Below are 24,979 nucleotides of genomic sequence, written 5' to 3'. Positions count from 1 at the left end.
CAAGCAGCTTTTAACAGAGAGGTTTTTCACTAAGAGGAGAGGGAGCCGTACGAAGTGTTATGACTAAAATAGAAAGAGTAATCTTCTGGGAATAAACATTGTGCGGCACCCAAAACAGCAGTGTGTTTATAATCAAGTTCAACGTAGGATTATTTCGCTCATTATTGTGTGCATCTTTCTAATCGTCCCTCGAATGCAGGCGGCCACCACCTACTGAAAACAAGCCGCGGATGTTTCTGCCAGACAAACCCTGATGTGCACACATCTAATAACCAAATCGTAATCATTCGTTGTACGGCTGCTCGCGTCCTGATTGCTCCGAGCTGGATCTTGTTATAGATATCAGCGCCTTCCACTAAGCTACAAGTGGGTTGCGCCGTGTCCTCGCACTCGCCAGTAATTGCTTTGGTATTTTTAGTTTGCAAGTGTTGGGAGTAATTAAAACAAATGGAGGAGATAGAGGAGGCAGAGATCTCCTGTGGCTTCTTGGTCCGAGCATGGAGAGGTTTAGTTGGGTCGTACGGCAATGTTTTCAATTAGACACCGCCGCACTAATGAGGGTTTATTACAGAGTGTAAACACGACAAGTGCGTGGCCGAAACATTTAAATCTCAAGATAAAGGGTGTGTAGATGCTCTTTTATCTCTGCCTGACTTGACTGCACAAGAGAAAAGTATTATAATCTTAAAAGAGAATGGTAAGTTGAAAAAAGAGTTTATTTTACATTCTGTAGATTCATATAATGTAAAAAATTGTACATAATGATCACAAAAATAACTCATTTTTTTCCTTCTAAATATTGTTACTTTTGCAATAAATACACATTTATTTTATGATCCTTCTTTAAAAAAAATGAACGAATGATTTGATGTCCCATTGTTAAAAGTGTCTCTGTTAACTCTCAAGTGCCTGTAAATCGACAAGTACAATCTCTTCATACAATAACTCCATAACGACTCACATGTCCCTAAAGTCTGCGCTCCTCCTCTCTATGACGGCAGCCTGTGGGGGGGAGTCGGGGAGGGGGAGGCAGAGCGCACGGCGACTGTCCCTCAGGCGATCGACCGAGGCCCCGCTGGAACTGTCTTGTGTGTCTGTGGTCGACTAAAAGCAGGCGGAGGGAGCCGGGGTGATATCAAGATGCCTTGCCCAGCAGGTAGAGACAGAGCAGGTTCAGCGCCACGAGGACTAGGACCAGCACCGTGAGAACCTTCTGCAGCCAGAGACACGTGTTCAGCTTCTGCTCTAGCCGAGAGTTGCAGGCCGTCATTCGCATGAGCTGGTGGGATAAAAAAAAAAAAGGTCACTCACCCGATTTAATCAGTGTGACAGCATTGTAATGAAAGACAAAGAAACAAGGTAGACTATAACGGACGTGCAGGAAAAGGAATAGTTCAAGATCTGGGGAAGTAAGTCACCTAACACACCAAGACAGTGCATTTAGCATCAAAACAGGAAGCAAGGGTCAACTGCTAGTCTGGCTTTATCCAAATTTAGATACCAGTACAACAAAAAAATATGAACATGTATTTTGTTCACATAGAAATGCATACATTTCTGTACATATATAGAAAAGCAATCTGGAGTCACGTGCTGTGAGTAGTTTTTCATGAACAACAGGGTTAGTGTAGTGACTGAGGATCTCAGCTCTCTCTATTTTGGGAGAATGCAATGAAAATGCAAAAACTATTAATTACAACTTCATTGCTGCATTTCAACCTCCAGAATGCTTGATCTCTTGATGATGATGGGAGTCTATACAAATCTTTGAGGTGTTAAAAAGTATGTCAATTAACACGTATATTATAATAAGTCACAGTCACTTCAACAGAACTCACCATTATGTCTAATTCCTGTTGCCCGCTGGTCCCTGTATCCACAGGACTGTCCCTCAGAAAACTGACTGCCGGTTTGAAGCTCTCCAGAATATGGCAGCGCAATCTGAGGGAAAGACACAGTCTAATGAGCCATGAGGCCATGAGGAGTCCACTATTAGAACTGTCAAGAGAACTATGTGACAAGAGGCCATCACCCAGAGTGTGTGGTGTGTACCTGTGTTCCATGATCTTGGCTTTTGGTACTTCTTTCCAGAACTGGGCCAGTTCCTGTGATCCAACGTTGTCCATCTCAGCCGCCATGACCAAAAATCGGTCCTGCGGCGAAGCCTGAGATCCTGCACAAAAACCATTCAGGGCAACGTTAGGGCTCAAACAATTAGGATCAAAAATGCTCATTGTTGTGGCTCTTAAATTCCTAAAAATACAGGAAATGGCTTTTTTTTGTAAATGTGAGAGAAGAATTTAAACTGTTATTTAAACTCAGTAAAAAAAGATATGTGAATGATTTGCCTCAAAGACAGAGTGACCCTCTTTAGAAATGTCAGTGCTAGACATAACAGTACTGCAATGTATAAAAGCTACTAAAGACTCTTTAGACACTTAAGAAGACAGTACTGGTTGTTCTGAGAGGTATGTAGCACAATATAACCTGCAGCTGACATTCCAGTCCCCACACAGGACTCACACAACACCGTCTGTTGTCTGACAGGGGAGATGATTATTTTATCACTATTGAAATATGTATGTCAGGCTAAAGAAAAGTGGCTGCTGGCACTTTGAGAGGGAAACAGACTGGACCGTTTGATTATTCTAAGGTTCTCCATTTGGACACATCTGCTGTGAATAGAGCTAAAGTGCAGTACCTCCATGTAAGGAAACCACTATTTCAATGGAAGCTCCTGGTTCACAGCAGCTGCTACTGGGCTTCACTCTGTACTTCTCAGGTGCTGTGGTCCGTACCTGTGGAGACACCAGATTCATTAATATATTTTTGTTGTGTTAGCCACAGCTCAAGTTGACATTTTCATGATGTGTGTTTTGTGCAACTTAGAACCAATATATATTTTATTTATAATGATAAATAATAAAGACCAACTGATTTACTACAAAAATCGGCCGATGAACCTTTCACGGATGTTTAATAACACTGTTTGCCAAAATGCACCGATATTGAAAACTTTTATTTTACAAAATGAATGAACAATGCATTTATGTTTATTTTCGAAAATTCAAGTTCTATATATTTTGCTGTATTTGTGTTTTTATTTTAAGTTTATGATTAAACAAACTGTAAAATATCAAGCCTCAATTATATTTGTCATAAGGGTTTGATAACAACATCCTACGAATCACTGCCAATTTTATTGTATTTTAATTCCTCCCTGTTATCCATATTGGTATCAGCCCCCACAAATCCTCCAGCAGTGAACATTTGCTAATTATTCTTAACAAATACTTTCACCTACTAATCACATGTCCAAATTACTGACCAATTAATCTAATCTCAGTACTACTACTATTATTTCAGCAGTGTGTAGCAGTCATCTTGACAACTCATCCCATGTTCACCAACTCAAGCAGCCAAGTTAGCACACAGGCATGTGAGTGTCCTCACACTCACCTTGAAGGCCACTTGATTTTTGGTCACATTGCTCAGGATAATGAGACATTTCTTCTCGGTCTCTCCAGAACCAAAGCTGAGCTCCTCTGCAGGGCTGCACAGAGAGGAAATATAAAAAACACAGCGTGTAACAGGAGCTGGGTGAAAATCAGAGGTGCAGATCTTGAATAAATGACAGTGATTTTGTGCTTTAAAATGTCTATTTATTAACCCCAGAAGAGATTCTAGATGCTAGATGTACTAAATGTGATCTAAAAAAAAAATCTATCTACAAAACACATCTAATGGCGGTTTTACGCTGCTGTTGGTGCTGGGGACAAAACTGGATTGTGGGGTCCTTCTGAGCACCTGTTGTGGGAATACATTTAGAAGAATGCACAGCAAACATTTTTGAAAAAGGACAAGTAATCAACACAGGTAATTGTAGCACCCGCCTAAATACCCATTTGGCTTCAGTTGATATATCAATACACTTACAATGACAGATTAGTTGACACACATGGGGCGAAAACAAATCAATAGATGATGCACTTGTTAATCTGGTTTGATAGTTAACATCCTGTAGTTTGCAGATTCCGAGGTTTGTCTACAGCACCTGACTACATGGCTTCAAACTACTTCCACAGCCTGTGAAACAGGAGGGAAGTAACTGTTACTGGTAGGAGAATGAGAGGAAACATAAGGAAACGTGTGCTATAGTTCACATGCTATGGGTAGACAGTGTGTTGCTGGCAAGTGACATTAGCAGAAAGGTTTTTGTGCTGTTTAGTGAGCTGCCAGATAATTAGCTCGTCATGGTAGTGCACTTATCCCTGTTAATGTTTATTTGTTGGTTCTTTCATCAAGCGAAGGTGCAGGACAGGACACACGTTAATGTAAATTAGATACGGTTTAATGATTTCACTTTTGCCTTTAAATACCACATTAAGAAATGTTTACCAATGCCAATGTTGTCTTTATGACCAGACAATATTCAAGGTATTCTGACTATTTGATGCAAAAATTGGGAAGCATGATCATGAAGTCAAAAAATATAAAACATATTTTCTCCATTTTGGTCACCTTGCCTTGCTCTCCGATTGTTGTTGTTTTTGTCTTGTGAACTTGATGCTTCTTCTAATGAATTTGTAAGTCATATTTGGCTATAAATAAAATGTGATTTAATGAATTCAGCCTTAATTAGCACAGAACACTTGATACATTGGAGACTTTCACTTTGCCAAGAATAAACTGGCAGATGGATTATAACATAAAGGTTCTCATTGATGTAGCTTGGCTACATTTCATGGACGAAACAAACATATTATTCTGTTTCATGTCCTCGTGTGTTCCTTCCTGGAATAAAACAGCTGTAGAATCTGACGTTTGCTGGAGCTCAGAGTCTTCTGGCTCTGGAAACCTTTGGCAAACACAAGATCAAAGCCCCCTACTCCCTTTTAAAGCCCCCAGCCTCGAATTAAAGCTAACACAGCTCAGAAACATAATTGCATTTAAGGCTCATTTAAATCTGTTTATCACTATAATTCACAGCCTGGAGCTGTTAAAATCCTCACATCAAAGCCGTTACTCTGGAAAAAAAAAAACAGAACTCAACGGACAGTATTCATGAAAATGAGGAGGAACATCATAGTGTGTGTGTGAATGTACCACTAAGCATTTACCAAAGATCCAACCAGATCCCTCTTTGATCACTATGCTCCTTTGCAATTGACCACTTGTGAAGTTGATCATTGGCCAGTCCCTCTCCCTGATTACTGTGGCCCCATTAAAAATTAACTAAACCGGCTCATTCCTTCTTAATGAACAATTGATTGGTAGCATCCTTAATTCCTGTGAGCAGATCAATTGAGCTATAAAGGGACAAGCACATCAATAAGGACTTTAGGCTTTGAGCCAATACATGAAGGGAACACTGTGGTGAATAGGTACAAGGCAATTAAAACTTGTCTTATGGCGAAGGGCTCCTAAATACACAGACTCAGTTTAAAGTTCATTTGGTACATTTAATGTACATTTATTCAGATGGAGAACAGTGTCAGTGCAGAACCTGAACAAGCTTTGTGGCATCACAAAGAGAACAGGCAGACACAAATGAGTTCTAGCTGCAGTGAGAAGAATCTGACTTATGTGCACATCCAACCCCAGTTAGATGCAGGAAAATAAGACAAAGTCTGTTTAAGTTGTGTGTGATATAGTCTGCCGAAGAGTAACAGTTTTGTGAGGCTGCACAACAGTGCTCTAAGCCAAATAATAAACCACAGACTGTATATGAGAATGATTGATGCGTCCCTACTTCCTCCAATTGTACAAAAATTAAGTATCCAGGATCAAAGGCCACCATCTTTCGCTTTTGACTTCATTTAGAGAGAGTCTGCACAGTAATGAGCACAGAGTGGAGCCATGGTACGAAGGTTCTGCCGACACACACGCTCGACCAATCCTCTGTCAGTCTCAGCTGTCAATCATGATATTTCATCCAATTTTCATAGCATCAAACAACTAATTAAAACCAACCTTACTGGATAAATGACACTTGACCATACATCACTGATTAGAACTACCTAAAATTACAGATACCATCTTTGAGGAACAAGGAGGCGGGGTTTACGACCTACACTGCAGCCAGCCACCAGAGAACAATGAAGATGCATTGGCTTCACTTTTAGGCAGCTGACATGTCGTCCATCTTTATGTACAGCCTGTATTCTAAACACAAAGTTAAGTGAAGCTGATGGGGATCTCATTGATCTCAATACATAATGAGTCAGTGGAATTGCCATAGTGATCACAATTCTTCCTTAAGGTGACATGAATGCTTTTTAAATTTGATGGTGTACCATCGACACATTTCACTCAAAACCACAAATGTCAACCTCACGCTGGAACTATAGGAAAAGTCGGGGATCTCGAAAGGCAGATTCATTCTGTGACCCACCGGAAAAAATATTGTGCCAATTCATCGAGTAGATGTTGGGATGGTGTGGAGCAAATTGGTGGACAGATTAACTCAATACATATTAGACCAAAATACAAAATCACACCATCCACAAACAATTTCCATATGCCCCCTATAAAACATTCAAATTATTGAGTGCTTAGACAAATGTTCCCTTCTAACTAGTTGGCCAGGACAAGTTGTAAATCAACGCAGGCATAAATAAATGATGACAAAGTGGAGAAGGAAGCAGGTTGACCTACCTAACGTCTAGCAAAGGGCCTTTGAAGGTGGTCAGTGGCTTCCTGGCTCCTTTGGTCCTGGCACTCGTGTCTGTTTTATCACTGTCCTCTGACTTCACACTGTCTTCCAGGAAATTCACCTGAAAACAACAAAGACCACTTAATTAGAAAATGAACTCAGAGTTCAGATAAGGTGATCATGTGACCCTTATCTGATCCTTTCCGTGAAAACGAAAAGCTTGACCCCTGCCCTTCATGAAGAGAAAGCTATCAGTTAATGAAACCCTTGGCTGTCATTTATAATGATAAATAAATGGATCATGTGAAATAAAGGTTCAGTGTTAAAGTCATCAAAAGAGTCTTTCTTCCCAATTTTTTTTCTTCTAAAAAACCCACATGACGACTCCTGACCCAACTTCCAGGTCGTCTCGAATGTGAGCACAGAACCACAGGGAGTGTCCATTTGAAAATGCAGAACCCACAAACTCATGACTTCTGACCAAAAAAAAAAAAAACTTAAATGAAAGCTCAACTAGGACAGAAGTCATAAAACAACTCACACTCACTTCAGCATAACATCCTAACTTTGACCTAAATCATCTGCTGACAGACCACAAGACCACACAAGGGGTCAGAAATTGGGAAACAGCTGTATCAGCGCTGGATGTTATGGATGACGTAGGCAATTTGGTGAAATGGATGCTTTCACACAGTGTAGCTGGCAACACATGTTGTGCAAACATGAGAAAGTGAGGACATGATGGGAGGGAGGGAGGGAGGGAGGGAGGGCAGGGGCAAAGGTGAGTGGCCTCCGCGTGTGATGGCAACATTCATGACTCAGAGGTGAAGTGTGTCATTCGCTGTGATAAGCAACCAAGCATGTCATCTCAATTCAATGGCTGGCTGTCATGCAACTGCCACAATAAAGACATCAGCTGCTGATGAAATGTCTCTATTTATTTGTCATTTTAAAAGAGCAAGCTTAACACAATTAGGTAATACAAAAAAATTAAGCAAAACATGCTTAAATGTAAAATTAAACTTTGAAATATTAGGCAGTTTCATACAGATATGAGAATTTAAATTATTGTTCTGGCAAGTTAATCATTGGCACTTTTGTCAAACTCTCATACTAAGTTAAGTTAGTGATTAACAAAGAAACAATTTATTATGAGAAACAAACGAATTAAAAACACCTTCATGGTAGTAATACTCAAACTAAAATTAAAATTAAAACAGACCACTGAAATTAAACAGACCACAATAAAAACATAAATTGAATTAAGAACTTCGCTAGGATTTCTTCACATTGTGTAAGATATGAAATGCAAAAGACACAAAATCGTTGAAGATTTTCGATCATCCAAAACTGAAAGATTAGTGAAATGCTCACAATGAGAAGTGTCTATAGATTATACAGAACATAATCAAAGATTATATACATGGTCTCAGTCTCCAGACTCACAGGCCTGGTAAGGATTGTGTTAGTGGACAAGGCACAGAGGGCTTTGGTTAAAAAGTTACCTCCCAGTAAAGAAGTTGGTTTAGTGCAGTAGGTTACAAACCTAGTCATTGGTTTAGTGCAGTAGGTGACAAACCTAGTCTACTGTAATATAACAGTAATTATCTTTTCTAATCTGAGGTTAAAAGATACAAATAATATGAAATTGAAACAGGCAGCAGAGAAGGTTCTTTCTATTATCTCTAAGATAATAAACTGAAAAGGAGTGTTTCACTTGGTTGAGTGTTTACATGATATTGTGCAAAAGGTACACTACCCATCATTTAGCGTACATAACTTGATTACAACTCTGAATTCTTGTGCTTCCTTTTAAAAAAAACAAAAAACAGTTCGGAGTAAAATTTAAAATATGGAGTCCAGGACAGGTCGAGGGATGAAAATGTCAAGTTGGGTGGTGCTGACATCGGTTCGACTGTGAGGCAGGTGCACTCACAGAAACTTGCATCACGCGAGTACACCTGCCTTTTCCAGTCCGCAGAAATCTTCCGGACACAGATCTCGATGTGTAGGTGTGACTTTACAGTGCCTTACCACCTCCAACCCTTTTTTCAAAACAAAAAGAAATTTCAAAATTAGGTTTCCTGTATGCCGTGACATTTTCAGCAAAGTGCTGCCTGGAAGCCAGAAGAATTCAGGTCGGGATGGGTGGTGGTGGTGGTGGCGGTGGAGAAGGTGGTGAGTCTCTTGTCATGAAGACAAATGGATAAGAAGCAGGGCTTGAAATGTTGACAGGCTGGTATATTGATACAGTGACACAACAATAGGCAACCGGACAAAACGTCTAACTCATAACTCGTGCCTGATGAACTTCTCATGAGACAGCAGACACAGTTGATTTACAAATTTCTCTTAAGCTCTTATATTAACCTCTCCTATTGTATTGTGGTTTGGTTTAGATATGCATGATTCGTTTTGGTTAATATCTGATATATTGAACTGCCATACAAAACTATGGGTTTGTCATAAACTTGCTCTTTGGCCTTGGCTATTCGATAAGATAACAGGAAAGCCTTGAAAGAAGGAGTTAGTAGTATAGTATGTAGCTTTCCTTCACTCAAAGAATTAGAAGACACACAAATAACGATTAAAATGTATTTGAATAGCTGAATAATTCACTATTCACACTTGGGAGTTTGTAGAAAAACGTAATTTCTTTCACCTTAAATATTTCTGAGCAATCGTTTTAGCTCAAGCGTAGGGATTAATGAAATTAGTCATTTGCTCCAATAGAGAGCTCTGCACCTTTTCTCTGGGGTTATTCGGGGCAAGTATACACCACAATCTGACGAAACATATGCCAGAAAGAGTGCGAGGAGATTCTGTGTTTATATTTATATTTCCCAGTATAAGAGCATTAGCAAACTTCTGTGTTGTGCCTGTACAGTATTGTTGAGGCTAACAATTCAATGATTCGCATATCTCCGCTTTGTAAATATAAATCTTTTATGCATGACCGATGTGGTATTGGTTCACAATAGGAGAACTGTTTGTTTGTTGGGGCTTAGGAGGCTCACAGGAGTAAGTTAGGGTAACGCAGCACTGCTAGAACTCTCCAGCAGATAGAATTAGTGTCCTATAGGCATAAAGAGGCTAAAAAAACTTGTCATTGTCCTCACGTCAAAAGCAGGTTAAATCCAAATTCGCTGTTCCCTGACTGTGACGGGAAACCAGAAAATACCTGTAAATAAAAGCTGCAATACTAAATAACAAACCAAAAATAAGAAACAGTTGCGAACAAGATGCATATCCTTAGACGACCCCCTTAATATCCTCCATCTATTTCCATGCAGGATTTCTTTGCAAACTGCTCACGAGAAAAGAAGCTAAATAGATTATGAAGTGAGGGCTAGATTGTCCTGTGGAGAGCGAGTAGAATCTGTGACATAAGCTGCAGTCCTGCTGCAAGTAGTTGAAATTCAGTGTCATCAGACTAAGACGAAGGTTACAGGAGCTGCAGACGTATTCAAGCTGAAGCCTGTGGGTGTCTCAGCGACGGTGCTACACTGATGCCATTTGTGGAGGAAACCGGAATCTAGCTCCAGCAGGGAACAGCTTAAGAAACAGACTTGACAACCTCTGCTGATCATACGAGGAACCGAAGAGATGACGAGCGGGGCAGTGTGCTGGCTGAGATGCATGGGATTTGTTGGCAGGATTTAATTGCAGCCAAAGACATTAGGAGTCACCTTCACAAAGACAATGAGCAAGAGCTTAACGTCTACAAATTCAGGGCATTACTTGCCACTTAATTCACAGTTGTCTCCACAGAGCGGCCTGATTACATGCTGTAATCACTGGCTCAAATTAAAGAAATGAGCAATGAGGAACGAGGAGGAATCTCTGACCGTGGGGCATCTAATTTGACTGGGAGCAGTGTGTCAAGTCGACAAGAGGTGGTCGACACTGGCTGAGATGTCACAATCAGATTTAATCATGACTCAATCACTCTCAGCTTACGTTAAACATGAGAGCAGCTGCAGCAAGAACAGAAGCACTGCTCCTGCTGACCGTACCACTTTAAACATCAGCAATATTTATTCACATTCAATTATTACTTTTATTCAAAAATATAACACTTTCTCTGTCATATCCAGATATACAATGAGATCAAACATAGATCCCCTTAATAAAAGTTAACTAATTTCTGGAAGGACTGGCGACAATAGGAGTTCATACAAAGTTGATGAAAAGAATGTAAAATGTACCTTTTTGGGTTTGACTGCAATCTCGGAGTTGAAGCTGGACTCAAGGGCATCTTTGACCTCCAATTCACCCTCTTTGCTCTCTGTGTCGTCCTCACTAACAATAGGTCCATTCTCAGAGATGGGTGTTTGGAAGTCGTCATCAGGAAGAGGTGGGTAGCTATACTTGAAGGGGTCCTGGAATGTAGTCAGATCATTTAGAATCACTATAGGCGTGCACATTGTCGGTTTAAATTAAAAGGAATAGCTTTTTATACATTAGCTTTGTCGTCATCACAACATGATCCCACTAAAAGATGATGTGTAACTAACTTAATCTTTTGTAACTGTGTGACAGAAACAAATTAAAACACGATGTACAAGGCTTTTTTGTAAAGTTAAGAAAGACAGAGACATACCGTTCCACCCATGTGAGTTGGCAGGTACTCGGGGCCTATAAAAGTATGAACATCAGATCTGGAAGCAAACTTTAGTTTGCTGATTGCCTCAGGACCCAACCACGACTTCACAATCTTCCATGCCGCTGAAATGAGACACGTTTAATACTCAGTATGTCAGAATATTTGTAGTATTTAGAAAAGTTATTGACAATAATGATATTATTGATATTAATATACAAGTTCATATGGACTATTCAGAGAAGATAGGCTCAGTCTCACCATTCATGATCCAAGGCATATCCACAATGATCATTTTGGCTGAAATAGTATCAAAAACAAAGTTCATATAAATTGTATGACTTAAAAATAAATGAAAATCACTATTAATAAGTGAATGAAACATATTTCCATCTGGATACATATTCATTTTGCTTTTATAACTTACTTACACAGAAACTTTGGATAATAAACTTTGAAGCAATTTATAATGTACTTCACAAACTCCATGTCCTGAAAAACAAAGTGGGGGAAAAACAGTGATATAAAAATCGAAACAAAACAGAAATCTATGAAAGATGCTTTATGATTCTCAACAGCGAGAACGTTTGTTTAATCTTAAACACGTCCAAATCTGAAGGGACACACATAAAATGATAATTCGTTAGAAGCGCTAATTTTTTTTACTTAATATTTCTTTTTAGATATTAACTTTTTCAAAAACAGATCATCATATGACTTGCTGTAATATGTCACCATGTGATTTCACTAACTATATCTTACAACTCTGATTATTTCAAAGAGACAATCTACTTACAAACCATTTTTCTTCCAAAGGAGAGTTCACAGTAAATGGCTTATAATAAGATGCATGTTTTCCACTTTAATAACAATGTGCCTCTGATCAAACAGATAATTAAATCTAAAGGCCACATAATGTTAGAAAATCTAATCATGGCTGAGAGATACAATTCATATAATAAATCCCATTTAGATTAGAAAATGCTTATCAAGGTAAAAGGTTCTGTCATGTTTTAAAGATGAATCAGATACATTTCTATGTTGTGTTTTTATGTTGATTACAATCATCAGACAAACAGCCCATGTGTCAAAAGATACAACCCTTATACCATGACTGGGCTCCATAATTGACTAGAAGCCTCATTGCTATGCAGGAGCCTCACTCCTGAGCCTTAATGAGATCATACTGGCTACTCATGGGCTGCAACTCGTTCTGTGGTTCAACAAACCCCAATAAAAGATGATTTCCAAACTCATCTTCTAATCTACTCTTTTCATATTTGGTTTGCATGGCTCTTCATTGCCCCCAACTTTGATTTATTTGTATTTAATTGAGCCATTTCTAGCCTAGAGCCTAGCCTAAGAAATACAGTCGCTAACAGGGAGCTCCGTCAAGAAGCTAACGCCTGTGACACGGTGAGTCTGCGGATTAGGCAATCCACTCGAATTGACCAACAGGATTTAAAGGTTACTTTAATCTCTAAAGTATAACGCCATTGAAGTGCATCGGTCCCTACAAGACCACGGCTAAAACTGCAAGAAATATGAGGACACGCAACAGCACCTCTATCACCGCAAAGATAAATAAGAGAAAAGTATATCTTATGACAAGGAAATAAAAAGGAAAAATTGTTTTGAAACCCTGGATGTTAAATATCAGATCAAGCTAAAGTATTTTTCATCAAAGAATAACAAATCAGTTAAAAATATAATTCTGAAAATAATTTTCTGGAACAATATCATCATCATGGACTTACTATATTGCTGAGGCCGGACTCTGCCATGTCAAACACAACAGTAAGCGGCATCCCAGGTTCTTTCTTTGCATACCGCTCCAGCCAGAAGGCAACATACTTCTTCTTGTCCACAATTGTTTTTGTATCCTTGGAGTGAAGCTTTACTTTGAACCAGACTAAACACAGGAAAAAAGATTTCTGAATTATACACTTTTTTTTAATCTTATTCTGAGTAATTTTGGATTTGTGTAGTAGTGTTTAAGCACATTTAGTGGACCAGATAACCTATCAAAGTGTTGAAAATGAGTATTTACTAGGTCCATATCAGTACAGTTTAAATAGGTCTTTGATAAAGTATGTACATACAGAGCTTGTTGCCTTCTTTGTCATAGCCGTGGAGGTAGACAGCACCAGTCTCAAACATCCACCTGGGAATGCTGCTCTCAGTGAGATCTGAAACATGCAGGTACACACACATCACACTGTTAACTGGTGTTTGTTCTCATTTAAAGCATTCAAAAAATACAGCTGAATAGAAAATCCTCCACACCCCCCCCCCCCCCCACCGCAATTGTATTAATAATTAACAAAGATACGAGAATCAACTGATTAACAAAAGGGGCCCAGGTTGAATGTGTAGTTCAACGAAAGCACCAGCGCACTCTTGGACTTGAATAAATCAAGTTTCCTGCAAATAACTGTTGCACAAATTAAATTTGCTGGATTAAAGACAGACTAAAACCAACAACTCAGAAAGAGTGGGGATTGTTCTCAGTGGTAGCCTATGCATGGAGATATATGGGTGTGTGACACACAATGACACTCTGTGTGGGCTCATCCCGGAGCGGCACAACAGTTGATGTGTGTGTCCCAAGCTTGCAAACTAAATATGGCAATGTCAACATCTCTGCTTTTGACTCTGGCTGGATATTACACTTTAAAGTAAATTGTGTCTGTAGCACCAGGATTAAAGTGTTTGAAAGTACTGAAAGTTGGTATTTAAGTTGTCAAGTTCACAATTCACCAAACACTACTTTTTTATTTTGGACTATTTTTCCGAGAGATTTAATATTTCCGCTGACAACTGTGAGCTTTTATGTTTAATAAAAACTGCTTTTGCAAAAAGGGAAAAGGAGCACGAAGATAATGCTTGACAGATACTGTATTGACACGAAAGATGATGTGAAACCGTGCACGTCCTGTGTCAAACTTCTTACCATTCACACCAAATTCTTTTCTCCACTGGAAACTATCATCGATCATTTTCAAGGCATCGTCAACAACATAAACCCTCCAGGTGAGGTAACCCTCCACCAGAGCATCGTCTGCCTGAAGCCTCTCCACGTCTCTGGAGTCATATTTTTCTGTTGAATCTGGAAACACAACAGGTACAACCACAACAAGGCGGAGTCACATGATGCTCAAACACAAAAGGGCTGAGTTGTTGTTTGTACAGTGCTGTGAACCAGCCGCAGGCCGTAAAGTGTCAGCCCCAGGGCACTTTATGTGACAAAACGTGGCTACTATTAGCTAGTTAACGGTTGGAGCTTAGCTGGGCTCAGAGCATGTAGGTCAACACAACACTAAGCAGCAGTCAGCTAAGCGACAAGAAATGAACGTATGCTAATGACAACAACCAGGCAACTTGACGAAGTGAAAGTTAATTTGTAACTAAAGCCAATAACTTGTGCAACCTTGGACGAACTCGTTGTTGAATCTCAGCCTCGTCTCCTCAATCTTCTTTTCGAGGTCCTGTCAAAACAGAGTCAGACACGTATTTAGCTTTTAATATGATAACTTGTAAAAGCGGTCAAATAAATGCAGCTCTGTTCTGTCGGTGTGGGACGGTACCTGCGCTCCTTCGTGCTGCTCAAGTTCAGCCATATTCAACAGTCAGTCGCTCTCTGCTGCTGCTGCTGCTTCCGCCGGTAGAGCTAGCGAGTTTAGCTAGGATGAATCAGTGCGAATTGTGAAACCGACACCCCGCGGTAGCCATTTTGGCTCCGGCTGTAGCCACGCCTCTGCTCTGTGACGTGGAAAGCAAAGTCCGAACGGTGGGAGGGCGACGTTCACGATAAGTTCAAATCCAATCACCGTCACGCTGTCGTTTTAAATACAGAGCTAACAGGCTAAGTTTATTAAATACAGAGCTAACAGGCTAAGTTTAAATACAGAGCTGACATGTTAAGTTTATTAAATACAGAGCTGACATGCTAAGTTTATTAAATACAGAGCTGACAGGCTAAGTTTATTAAATACAGAGCTGACATGCTAAGTTTATTAAATACAGAGCTGACAGGCTAAGTTTATTAAATACAGAGCTGACAGGCTACAAGCTGCGTTTTGATGTCATCAACTCACTTCTGTTTGCCGGCTCTTACCCACAATGCACCTGACAGGAAGCGTTGAATCCCAGTTGGCGCGCGGCTGGATGTAAACAAACTATCAACACGAGGAGACGCGGCGGAAGTTTCCTCACTCGCAGGTACATTCTGCGACCAGTAGTCCCACTGTCCTCCGCGGTGACAGCGATGTTTCCCAACTCCAGAATAACGTTAACTCAAGCCGGCAGGGCGGAAGCAGCGGACTTTTAAGCGACCATGTGCAATTCTGTTGCGTTATGGAGACACAACGCGTTGAAAAGCTGTATAGAAATCCCCGTTTAGTTTCCCTCTGTGGGAAGATCATCTTATTTGATCACAAGCGAGCTTCAGGTAAAAGCAGTGGTGGGAAAAGTGAGTTAATATCCCGCTGCCTGTCATATGATCGGGGGAGCAACACGTTCCTGAAGGATGGAGCAGCTGTCATCAGCAGGAAAACATCCGCCCAAGTGGACATCGTAGCCTGTAAATGTGCCTTAGACCTCCAGAGGAGAATAACCACACCTTGTGTAGTAGTGGTCCAGAGGGCTGAGAGAGGAGATGGCTTCCTGTATAGTCTGCTAACACTGTGTGGCTCACACAGACTGGAGTCATGCTTTGAGTTTAAGCTTCCTTATCAAATTAAGGGGGCTGTGTCCATCCTCCAGGGCCCCACAGTGTTGTGGAGCCACGCTGGTCATGTCTTCTATACGTCTCCGCAGGCAGGAGAGGTGAGGCAGATTCCCCTGCAGATGTCCCACAGTGTTTTTGGGGAACTCCCCCTCCTCAGAGGTCAGGTATTTGTTCTTGGGCTGCAAAATGAGTGCGATCAGCCCTCAGGCCGAACCCTGGGTTATTTCCCTCAGACTGGACAGGCTTTCGATGGCTCTATGATTTTACCTCACCCCTACATTGGCATCACACGCTGCATCTTGGTGCTCTCGGCCGAGAAGGTGGACGGGGCCCTGAAATCTACTGTGGTTGCAGCGACTTCTCACCAGCAGCTCGTTTATTTCCAGAGTGGGGTTGTAAAAGACACGTGTCCGCTCCCCTTCCAGCAGCCCGAAGACATTCAGTTGGTCAACTGTGGAAGGAATGGCTGCCTGTTTATCATATCCTTTCACCAGGGGCGTGTTTGTGCTCTATGGAAGGAAACACTTCAGGTATGTAAACACAATTTTATTGAGTATTTGTGTTTGCTAAGATTACAAGTTTTCCAAGCTACTTTGTTAACCTCTCTCCTCCAGATAGCCTCCCACTGGTCAGGTGTCAGCTCCGTCCATGTGGATGACTTCTTGGGATGTGGAACAGACCAGATCCTCTTGGTTTTTAAGGATGAGAGTGTAACAGGGCAGCCGCTAGAAAATTTCCTCATCACGGACCTCTGTGGTATTTCATATTCTGTAAGACACACCTTTTACAATATGCTGTTTCATAGGTTTTCCCTTGATGAAATGAATATGATCAGGATGACTCATTAATACTTGTTTTCAGCACGGACAGGACACTGATGGTCCAAAGCAATCTTCTCCTCCACCAGAGAACAACCTTCTTACTCTTCAAGCCTTGGAGTCCAGACTACAGGTAAACATTTATGTACCATCACTGCATTAGTCTTTAATTCACTATTAGAACTAGAATGGGACTAGCCCATACCTCCGCCAAGTCCCAACAGCCCCCTTAAATACAATCAAGCTGCACCAAATTATTACACTCATAGATATCACTCCCCAAAATATGCTTGATATTTTACAACAGGATCCATGAATTATTCTTTGAGAAATTGATAAAAATATCGAAGAATGCCCCATCCTGCGCAATGTTAAAGAAAGTTAGAAAAAACCCTCCTGAATCAGCCCCCCCGGTCTGGATCCACACCAAAAGTAAATTTGTTCCTAACCTTCTTCCCTGACCCATACTACATCCTTCAACCAAGTTTAGTGGTAATCTGTGTTATGGAACTTTTCTGGAAGCTGGTGAAAGGAGAACTCAGGCAGCAGCTGATATCTTATGCAGACAGTTTTAATGTAGACTTGATGCATCAAGGAGACCAGAAGGTGAAACAGTATACAAACGTCAACAGAGTAACATGCGCAATTGTCACCCCCAAATCTGAAGATGTCCTCCACAGCATCCCAGTATATCTTCCTCTACTTGCATCACCCAATCTAACAGCACATCCATGAATGGCTAGAATTGCTGTCACTCTCTATGTTACATGTAGGTGTTCGCATTCTATTGGATAGTTAAGTCTAAATATGCATTCCTAAATCACATTGTGTCCTTACGTCATGCCACTGGTGAAATACGCAAAAGAGTTCAAGTTGGTGAGGGTTGAAGTTGGTGCCTCTCTGTCTGGAGCATCTGAGTTAGATATGAAAGTCCCTCAACGTAGACACTACAATGTACTGTTGGTTTGCCCTTTATCTATCTAGAGAGAAGGGAGTATCTGTGGAATTAGACAGGCACAATTCTCCTGTACAGATATAATGTAATATACAATATACATAATATATAGTGGCATATACAGTAATGTGGGAGGATGGTCCAAAATTCCTCAACAATCTGCTCAGTAGTTTTTGTTTAGAGCTGCTAAATAACAGATAAACAAACCAGGGATGACATAAACTCCTTGATGGAGCTAATAATCATCTTTTGTGTGTAAGTGTATCCTGGTGATATGAGCAGATTGTATTATTTATAATGTCAAAAAGCAAAAAATAGCTAAATCTTGTTTTTGTCTTGTATATATCAAGTCTTGTTATTATCAGTAGAACTTCAGTATTATTTGTCTACAGCTTCAGCCACGCTATTCCTCATGATCAATCATCTGATGATGATGATATTTGTCTCAAATGATCATCTCTTCAAATGAACTTATCTTGAGTTCAGGCACTTATCTTGACTATGTTCAGTTTCCAAAATACACTGTCAGTCAAATGGGATCTTTCCTTTAGAGTGGACTGACCGTGCTTCAGGAGCTTCAAGGAGAAGTGAGAGTGAAGGACAGAGTTGTACATCAGGCAGTTCAAGCCCTGGCTGACGCAGTGTCAGGAAGAGAAGCGGTTCTCTCACAACCTGAGCAGGTACTGAGTGTGTGTTGTGTTGCATTGTAGTTCGCTGTGTTTTTAGGGACCTGGGTGGTATCGTTAATGAGAATCAAACCAGCAACTCTTGACAGCAGGGCATTTTACTTTCCCTGTAATACTGACAATGAAATGCATTCAAATTCAATTCACACCTTCAAAATGTGTGATCATATACGATTTATAATTTAAGGATATACACCATATATGTCCTGAAAGCAATGAGGTCATTTATTGTTAACAGCACCACATCAACAGTTGGCTGGGTTTGGCTCCAGCTCACTTATTTTGATAAGTTGTCATATTTGAAATGGCACATCACATGAGGCCCAGCCCCGTGTTGCTAATGCTGCCACAGTCACAGAGGAAGTAAGACCTAAATGTTGGCAGAGAAAACAAATGGCACAAATGTCTCCTTGTCTTCTACTCTGTTGCTCACTCTGACATTTCATGATTTAGATGTTCTCTAAAATGTTGCTGCTTTCTGATAAAGTCTGGAGCCTTACCCTGAAAGACTTTATTTCTTGATCTAACAAACACCCACAGCAGGCATACTAATTATATACTATTCCCAGAGACTGTCTCAGTGCAACACTGTTATTTATTAGCATTTTAAAAGTTCACTACAATTTTTCCCTAATGAACTGTTGTTCAAATTAACATGTCGGACATAAACCACTACTGTCGGTGCTGTCACACACTTGTCATCGCTGATCACAGTCTCTTTGACCCTCTGTCCAGGAAGGTCTCGTCGCTCTGTGGGACTCTGATGATGAGTCAAAGGATGAGGCCTCGGATGACAAGATGCAGGACATGCCGGCAGTGTCTCCTGAACCTCACGTTGACAAGCTGTGGCATCGCGTTGCAGAGGACCGAATAGTTGTGGGGGTGATACTGACGATGGACAGCGCATTGTAAACACACATTTCCTTTTTTAATTGAAGTGAATTGTGTATATTTCTCTGCGGGAACAGAACTGATTGTGAGCTTTATGGAGTGAAGAATCAGCCGTCTTAAATATGACCCCTTAGACATGACATTATTTAAACGCGTAGCAGGGATTCTTCTCAAATCCGCTTGATGTCTTGTCAGGGATAATGAGTTCATCTGGTTTAAGTGGATCCAACTGTGCAAGTCGAAGATACAGACGATATTAATATGGCACGGCATGTACAGTTCTAGTCAAGGGTGAAGTTCTGCTGACCAGCTGTCAGACCGTATCACTGCTGCCTAATTAGAATCGGCAGATTAAAATTGTGTCGCAAGATCATGTTGAGTAAATTAAAATCTGTGAGGTCAAATATTTGTCTCTCCAGAACTTCGTTTTTTTATTTTTTATTTTGGAATCACAGACTACATTTACATGGGCACTTACATGCAAACTATTGACCTCATTCACAATAAGACTTTATTTCGATTATGATGTTCACATGAGTTGCTAATAGAACATTCCCTTCATGTACACGTTTACATGTTACAGTGTACAGTCACTGCGTTCACTACGACATCATGTTCAACGTTAAAACCCGAACCTGAAATAGTTTGAAGTACCGTTCTACCGGAAATCATTTTGGTGTTTTCGTTCTACTTTTGCAAAAGCTGCTTTTTATTTTTCCATCTTGTTTGCACCAAGGGCATGTGTCGTCCCAGTATCACCTTATTCAGGTTAACGTGATCAGAAAATGCTGGTACCATGGCATGTGTCTTATTCAGGCTATTATCTCAATCGGGTTAATATCGGAATAGTGGTGTCGATGTAAATGTAGTCAATGAAGCCAGATTGTAAAGACAAAAATAGCATGAACTGAGGATGTCTTTTCCTCTCCTTGCTTTGCCCCGAACTTTGTATGAATTCCACAAGCCAGATGCACGGCCGATAGGTGGTCACCATGGCAACAAGCAAGTCTTTGATGACTCTCCAAGCTCCATTTGTGGGAACAAGACTATCGGATTCCTCCATCCACCTGTTACTGTTTTTAACAACAAGTGGAGGAAAACGACTTCTGGCATGGCTGCCTCCAGAGCCTGTGTATTGCTGTTTTGATTGGTGCACTTGTACAGCGGGTGTGATTTGAGCACTCAGGGATATTGGTGTTGTTAATTAGTTTACACACACTGACACACACACACACACACACACACTCGGTCTGTGGTTTCGTATCTGATTTGCAGTCTGATTACCGGCTGTCCGTGTGATATCTGATCGTTAGTGATGTGTTATTTTTGTTCCAGACCAGTGGCCAGTGTGAGCTTATCCATCCTGACAGAGACGGGCCAGGGCTCAACGCCTGCAGTCATCCAGACCCAGAGCCAAGTGTTATGGCTCCCCACACCTTGCCCATCACCCTCCTCCTCTGCCTCCACGCCACCGGAGCCCGCAGCCAAAAGAAGCAAGCAGCACAACGCCAGCACACCCAATGATCTCAACACATGCAGAATGGCTGTGACTGCTGTGACCAGGCTTATTCCTCTGTTGAACTCTGGCTGTGTCAAGTGCCATGTCATGCTCCATTACGTCCAGAGACAAGATGCTTTTTCTTTCCTGAGCAGCCCAACGCCGCTTGTCCTGCACTGCGGTCAAGTTTCTCTAGAAATCCACGGGGATTTTCAAACCCCACTGCTCAAAAACCCCAAACTCAAAACAGGTAAAATCACAAACACCTTGAGTTGAGATTTTAAAATTTACAAGTAGATGTTCATTATTGTGTTCTTTTCTTGCCCAGATGAGGTTAAAGAGGACTTGCTGAGTTTGTTGACTGTGCTGGATCGCTGGGTCTTCCACATAGACTCTCCCGAACACAGCTTAGGTGATATAGACGGCTGGATTCAGAGAAGAGTGGGTTGTGAGAGGATAGAAGTGAGCCCTCAGTATCTGCTGATCAATTCTTCGGGACCATCTGCTCTCATGCTGCTGCGCTGGTGCCAGATAACCCCTTTTCAGGGGGAACTCTCTGTCCACTCCAGGTAAATCATTTTTATTTACAGATAACAGACAGATGGATGGCTTTATTACTGACCTCAGAGCTGCAGGTCCTGGTGGTTTTGATAGGAGATTCGTCCACAATCGTGTTATCAGTTCATGAAGCAAAATAATGTATTTTTTATCTCAAAGGTGAAGGTGGCCTATGACGTTATATTGCAAGCAAAGAAAGTTTCTGTTTATGTGTAGTGGGGCAGCTGTGGCTGAGGGGTAGAGCGGTCGTCCTCCAACCAGAAGGTCGGCAGTTTGATTCCAGTCTTCCCCAACTGCATGCCGAAGTGTCCTTGGGCAAGATGCTGAACCCCGAATTGCCCCTCATAGAAAAAAAAGTGCTGCTAATAGATGCACTGTATGATTGTTTGTGTGAGGCTAGAGAAGTCTAGAAAAGCACTATGTAAATACAAACCATTCAACCATTTTAGTGATACTTACCTTAATGCATTGTATCCTTTAGGTTCAGACACTAAAAATACTGATACTTTGGTGACTCTTTGCTCCACTTGTTAGTGCATTGCAGCAACATGAAATAGTGTAAAACCCCCGGTACGAATATGAATTCCATTAGCTGACGTGTGTGTATGTGCATGGGCATTAGGCCCCACACAGAAAAAATGCTCTGCAGTGCTGCTAACGTCATCGTCTTGGTCCAGTCTCTCTCATCTTTTGATGCTTACATAAGAACGCTGACTCTATCATATTTATTTCACCTCATGACACATAACAAACACATAATCACATAGAGTTTAGTAACACATGCTTTTATCTTTTAACGATTGGACAACTGAACTTCTCTTTTTACCTGTCTTAACAAATCAGGCTCACTTAGACTCTTAACACGACCCAACAGATGGTCACATATTAGATCTATTTCAACCTCTCTCGGCTTGTTAATTTTAGAATTAGTCTAAAATGTTGGTGCTCACTTATAAATCCCTTCATGGCCAGGCTCCACAGTATGTCATAGACCTTCTGCTGACCCCATGAGCCAAGCTCTTAGGTCCTCTACCCAGGACTTTTTAAGTGAACCTTGGACAGGTTTTAGTATTTGAGGATATAATACTTTCCAATCTGTCGCCCCTGAGCTTTGGAATCGTCTCCCGATTAGTTTGAGGTATTGGAATCTGCAGATGCTTCTAAAAAGCTGCTAAAAACCCAGTAGTACCTTTTACATTACGTCTGAATTTGACCTTTATGTTCTATAATTTAAATATCAAATTTGTATTTCTTTAAATTACTCTTTTTATGAAGACCTTCCTTTATTTTTGCATTATTTGAAATATTAGATGCTGCTCTCTTATAAAATTGAATATTACTGCTCAGTGTACTGGTTCAGAAAGTTATATCTGGGACTCTCTTAAATAATTCAGTTTTGTACAATTCAGAAAAGAAAGCTTATTTTTGCCAACTGAAGTGGGAACTGTTTCATTTATATTATTTGATTTATAGTTGACACGGCTTTGAAGACAACTAGGACGCGTATCAGTGTGTTATTCCCCTGAATACCAGAGATTCACTGTCGAGGAGAGAATCAAAAAATCGGTGTATGTTAAACAGCTGATGCTTAAAGACATAAAGAGACTTCAACTATCTTTTGTACAAATTTACAATGAAATAACATCCACGTTCTTCCTCTGCTGTTCCTTTGCAGCGAGTTACAGGTGCTTCAGTTCCTGGACTCTCTCCTGGCTTTCCTCCCTGCGTCCTGCTCTGTCCGGCCTGTCCACGGTGCAAGAGGGCAGGGTGCTGCTCAAACATTTTCTTTGGCGTTGGAAAAAGAGGTTGTGTCGCTCAGAGATTCTGTGTCGTTGCTTCTGCACGAGAAAGAGGAGGAGGATGATAAGAGGAGGAGGAGGAGCAGTGGACATGATGAGACCCCTCCTGAGGCCGGTTCTGTGGAGGGGCTGCAGAGGTGTAGGGAGGCATGGCAGCAGGACGCGGAGCGGAGTAGGACGAGGTTGAGCCCCCTGGTGGATGTGGGGCGGTATCGTAAGCTGACCCGAAGCGTTCTCAATGTCCAGCTGGATGGGGATTTGGCCGCTCTCTTAGAAATGCAGAGGACGTTGCTCCACTAATGTTCTGCTGACATAGTCACTGTTGACAATCCCACTGTTCATTTTCTGTCCCCATGGAGAGCTTAGTCTTAATGTTGGAAAAAGCAAATAATAGTGTAATATCTAATAGTACATAATGCGTCTCTACAAAATTCCTGCCCCTCTTGCTGTCCTGGTTTCTCTCTGAGCTGGACTGTGTGTGTGTGTGTGTGTGTGTGTGTGTGTGTGTGTCTGTGTGTCTGTGTGTCTGTGTCTGTGTGTCTGCTCTCTCAGACGGCCCCACGGGGGGGGGTTTCATATCTTTTGAGTGTCTGTCGCTGAATTGAGCCCCTGCCTATTTCTATTGGATCACCTCCTGGGTTTCACAGCTTTAATCGGATACTGATGCAATGGTAACTCTGATCAGCTTATTCCTCTGCTCATGTCCCCTCAGACCCTGATTTTCAGTACAGGGAGACAAGACACTTTCATCTGTGGGTGAGAAACAATTTGTCTTATGAATAAAAACAACAGATGAAAGGGGTTATATATTTCTCCCTGACTGGCTATAGGCTACTAAAAGCGTTAAGTGGTATTTCCTCTCATGGCCTCTATTTTTTCGATGAAACGATGGAAAGGAAAACAGTCGGTGGAGGCTGTTTCTCTCCTGACGTCAGTGTTGTTCAATGTCTTTCATCCACGCAAACATCAAATCCCACTTTAAAGCCTTTGCTGGATACATAACGTCTGTGGCAGCTTGACCAGCAGTGTTTGCTTGAATGGTTGAGTTTTTTTTCTAGTCTACCAGAGGGGGCTGCTAAACGAATGTGCATTCTGTTTGTTCCAGGAACTGTTCCTACTGTGTTTGTGTGTGTTTGTTTGTTTGTGTGTGTGTGTGCGTGTGTGTATTACTCACTCATTCTGGGGAGAGATCCACTCCCACTCTTTTACACCTTTTAATATCTTTGCTTCAGTGCACATAACCACTTCCACTCAACTCACTGCCACAGGACTCCCCTTAAACATAGATGTGACGTAATTACTTCAAATTCCTCAATTTCCTGGAGTTATTCCTACACGTTTTTATGATATATATTCTGCTGAAACACTGTAAAATAAATAAATATTTTCTGTTTTGTTCGGATGAAAATAAATCTCCTCTTTGCAGCTCAGTTAGCTTTTGCTGTTCTGTTCAGACAACTCGACTCCAGCCACCATTCAAGCTCAATTCACACATAAACACCTTTTTTCCTCCTTTACAGCCTCTCACACAGATAAAAAAAACCTCCTCACTCACACACCTCTGTCACTGTGGGCGACAAAGAAGAATTGTGAATCCTCTACAGTAAATAACACCAGTAAATGGCCAGTGGCGAAGTGGATCACACGCAAAAAGGAAAAAACTCATCTGTATTGGTGTTGTCTGAGAACCCCAGACTGCTGCACACAGTAAAATATAGGTTTTGTCCTCTGTTACTGCCTGTGAAGTTCTATTAACTCTGAGTGTTGGAGGTAGGCTGCAGGGTTTC

At 41.1% G+C, this 24,979-nt stretch overlaps 2 protein-coding genes and 1 long non-coding RNA gene across 3 annotated transcripts; 2 read left to right on the top strand and 1 right to left on the bottom strand.

The window, feature by feature from the left end:
• Nucleotides 1-697: 697 nt before the first annotated feature.
• Nucleotides 698-15,435, bottom strand: mospd2 (motile sperm domain containing 2). The gene is made up of 16 exons (XM_034575289.1): nucleotides 15,356-15,435; nucleotides 14,846-15,020; nucleotides 14,689-14,746; nucleotides 14,212-14,367; nucleotides 13,361-13,447; nucleotides 13,016-13,170; nucleotides 11,690-11,750; nucleotides 11,520-11,558; nucleotides 11,259-11,383; nucleotides 10,864-11,037; nucleotides 6,658-6,776; nucleotides 3,460-3,553; nucleotides 2,702-2,798; nucleotides 2,053-2,173; nucleotides 1,839-1,941; nucleotides 698-1,279 (listed from the first exon to the last, which is right to left on the bottom strand). Exons 2-16 carry the CDS (start codon nucleotides 14,876-14,878, stop codon nucleotides 1,136-1,138), a joined length of 1,566 nt encoding a protein of 521 aa, XP_034431180.1. The 5' UTR covers nucleotides 14,879-15,020; nucleotides 15,356-15,435; the 3' UTR covers nucleotides 698-1,135.
• LOC117755457 lies at nucleotides 11,707-11,954 on the top strand. Its single transcript, XR_004612593.1, has 2 exons — nucleotides 11,707-11,843; nucleotides 11,878-11,954. It is a non-coding gene; the product is annotated as an uncharacterized LOC117755457 (long non-coding RNA).
• fancb (FA complementation group B) lies at nucleotides 15,014-24,615 on the top strand. The gene is made up of 8 exons (XM_034575288.1): nucleotides 15,014-16,517; nucleotides 16,602-16,757; nucleotides 16,849-16,938; nucleotides 18,312-18,440; nucleotides 19,182-19,354; nucleotides 20,673-21,085; nucleotides 21,164-21,404; nucleotides 23,069-24,615. The coding sequence occupies exons 1-8, from the start codon at nucleotides 15,615-15,617 to the stop codon at nucleotides 23,490-23,492; spliced, it is 2,529 nt and encodes an 842-aa protein (XP_034431179.1). The 5' UTR covers nucleotides 15,014-15,614; the 3' UTR covers nucleotides 23,493-24,615.
• The last annotated feature ends 364 nt before the right edge of the window (nucleotides 24,616-24,979 follow it).

This window comes from Hippoglossus hippoglossus, chromosome 21 (assembly GCF_009819705.1).
Source record: "Hippoglossus hippoglossus isolate fHipHip1 chromosome 21, fHipHip1.pri, whole genome shotgun sequence".
In the NCBI taxonomy this organism is placed as follows: Eukaryota; Metazoa; Chordata; class Actinopteri; order Pleuronectiformes; family Pleuronectidae; genus Hippoglossus; species Hippoglossus hippoglossus.
The sequence above is the reverse complement of the archived record's forward strand: the minus strand, read 5'-3'. Positions and strand labels throughout refer to the sequence as shown.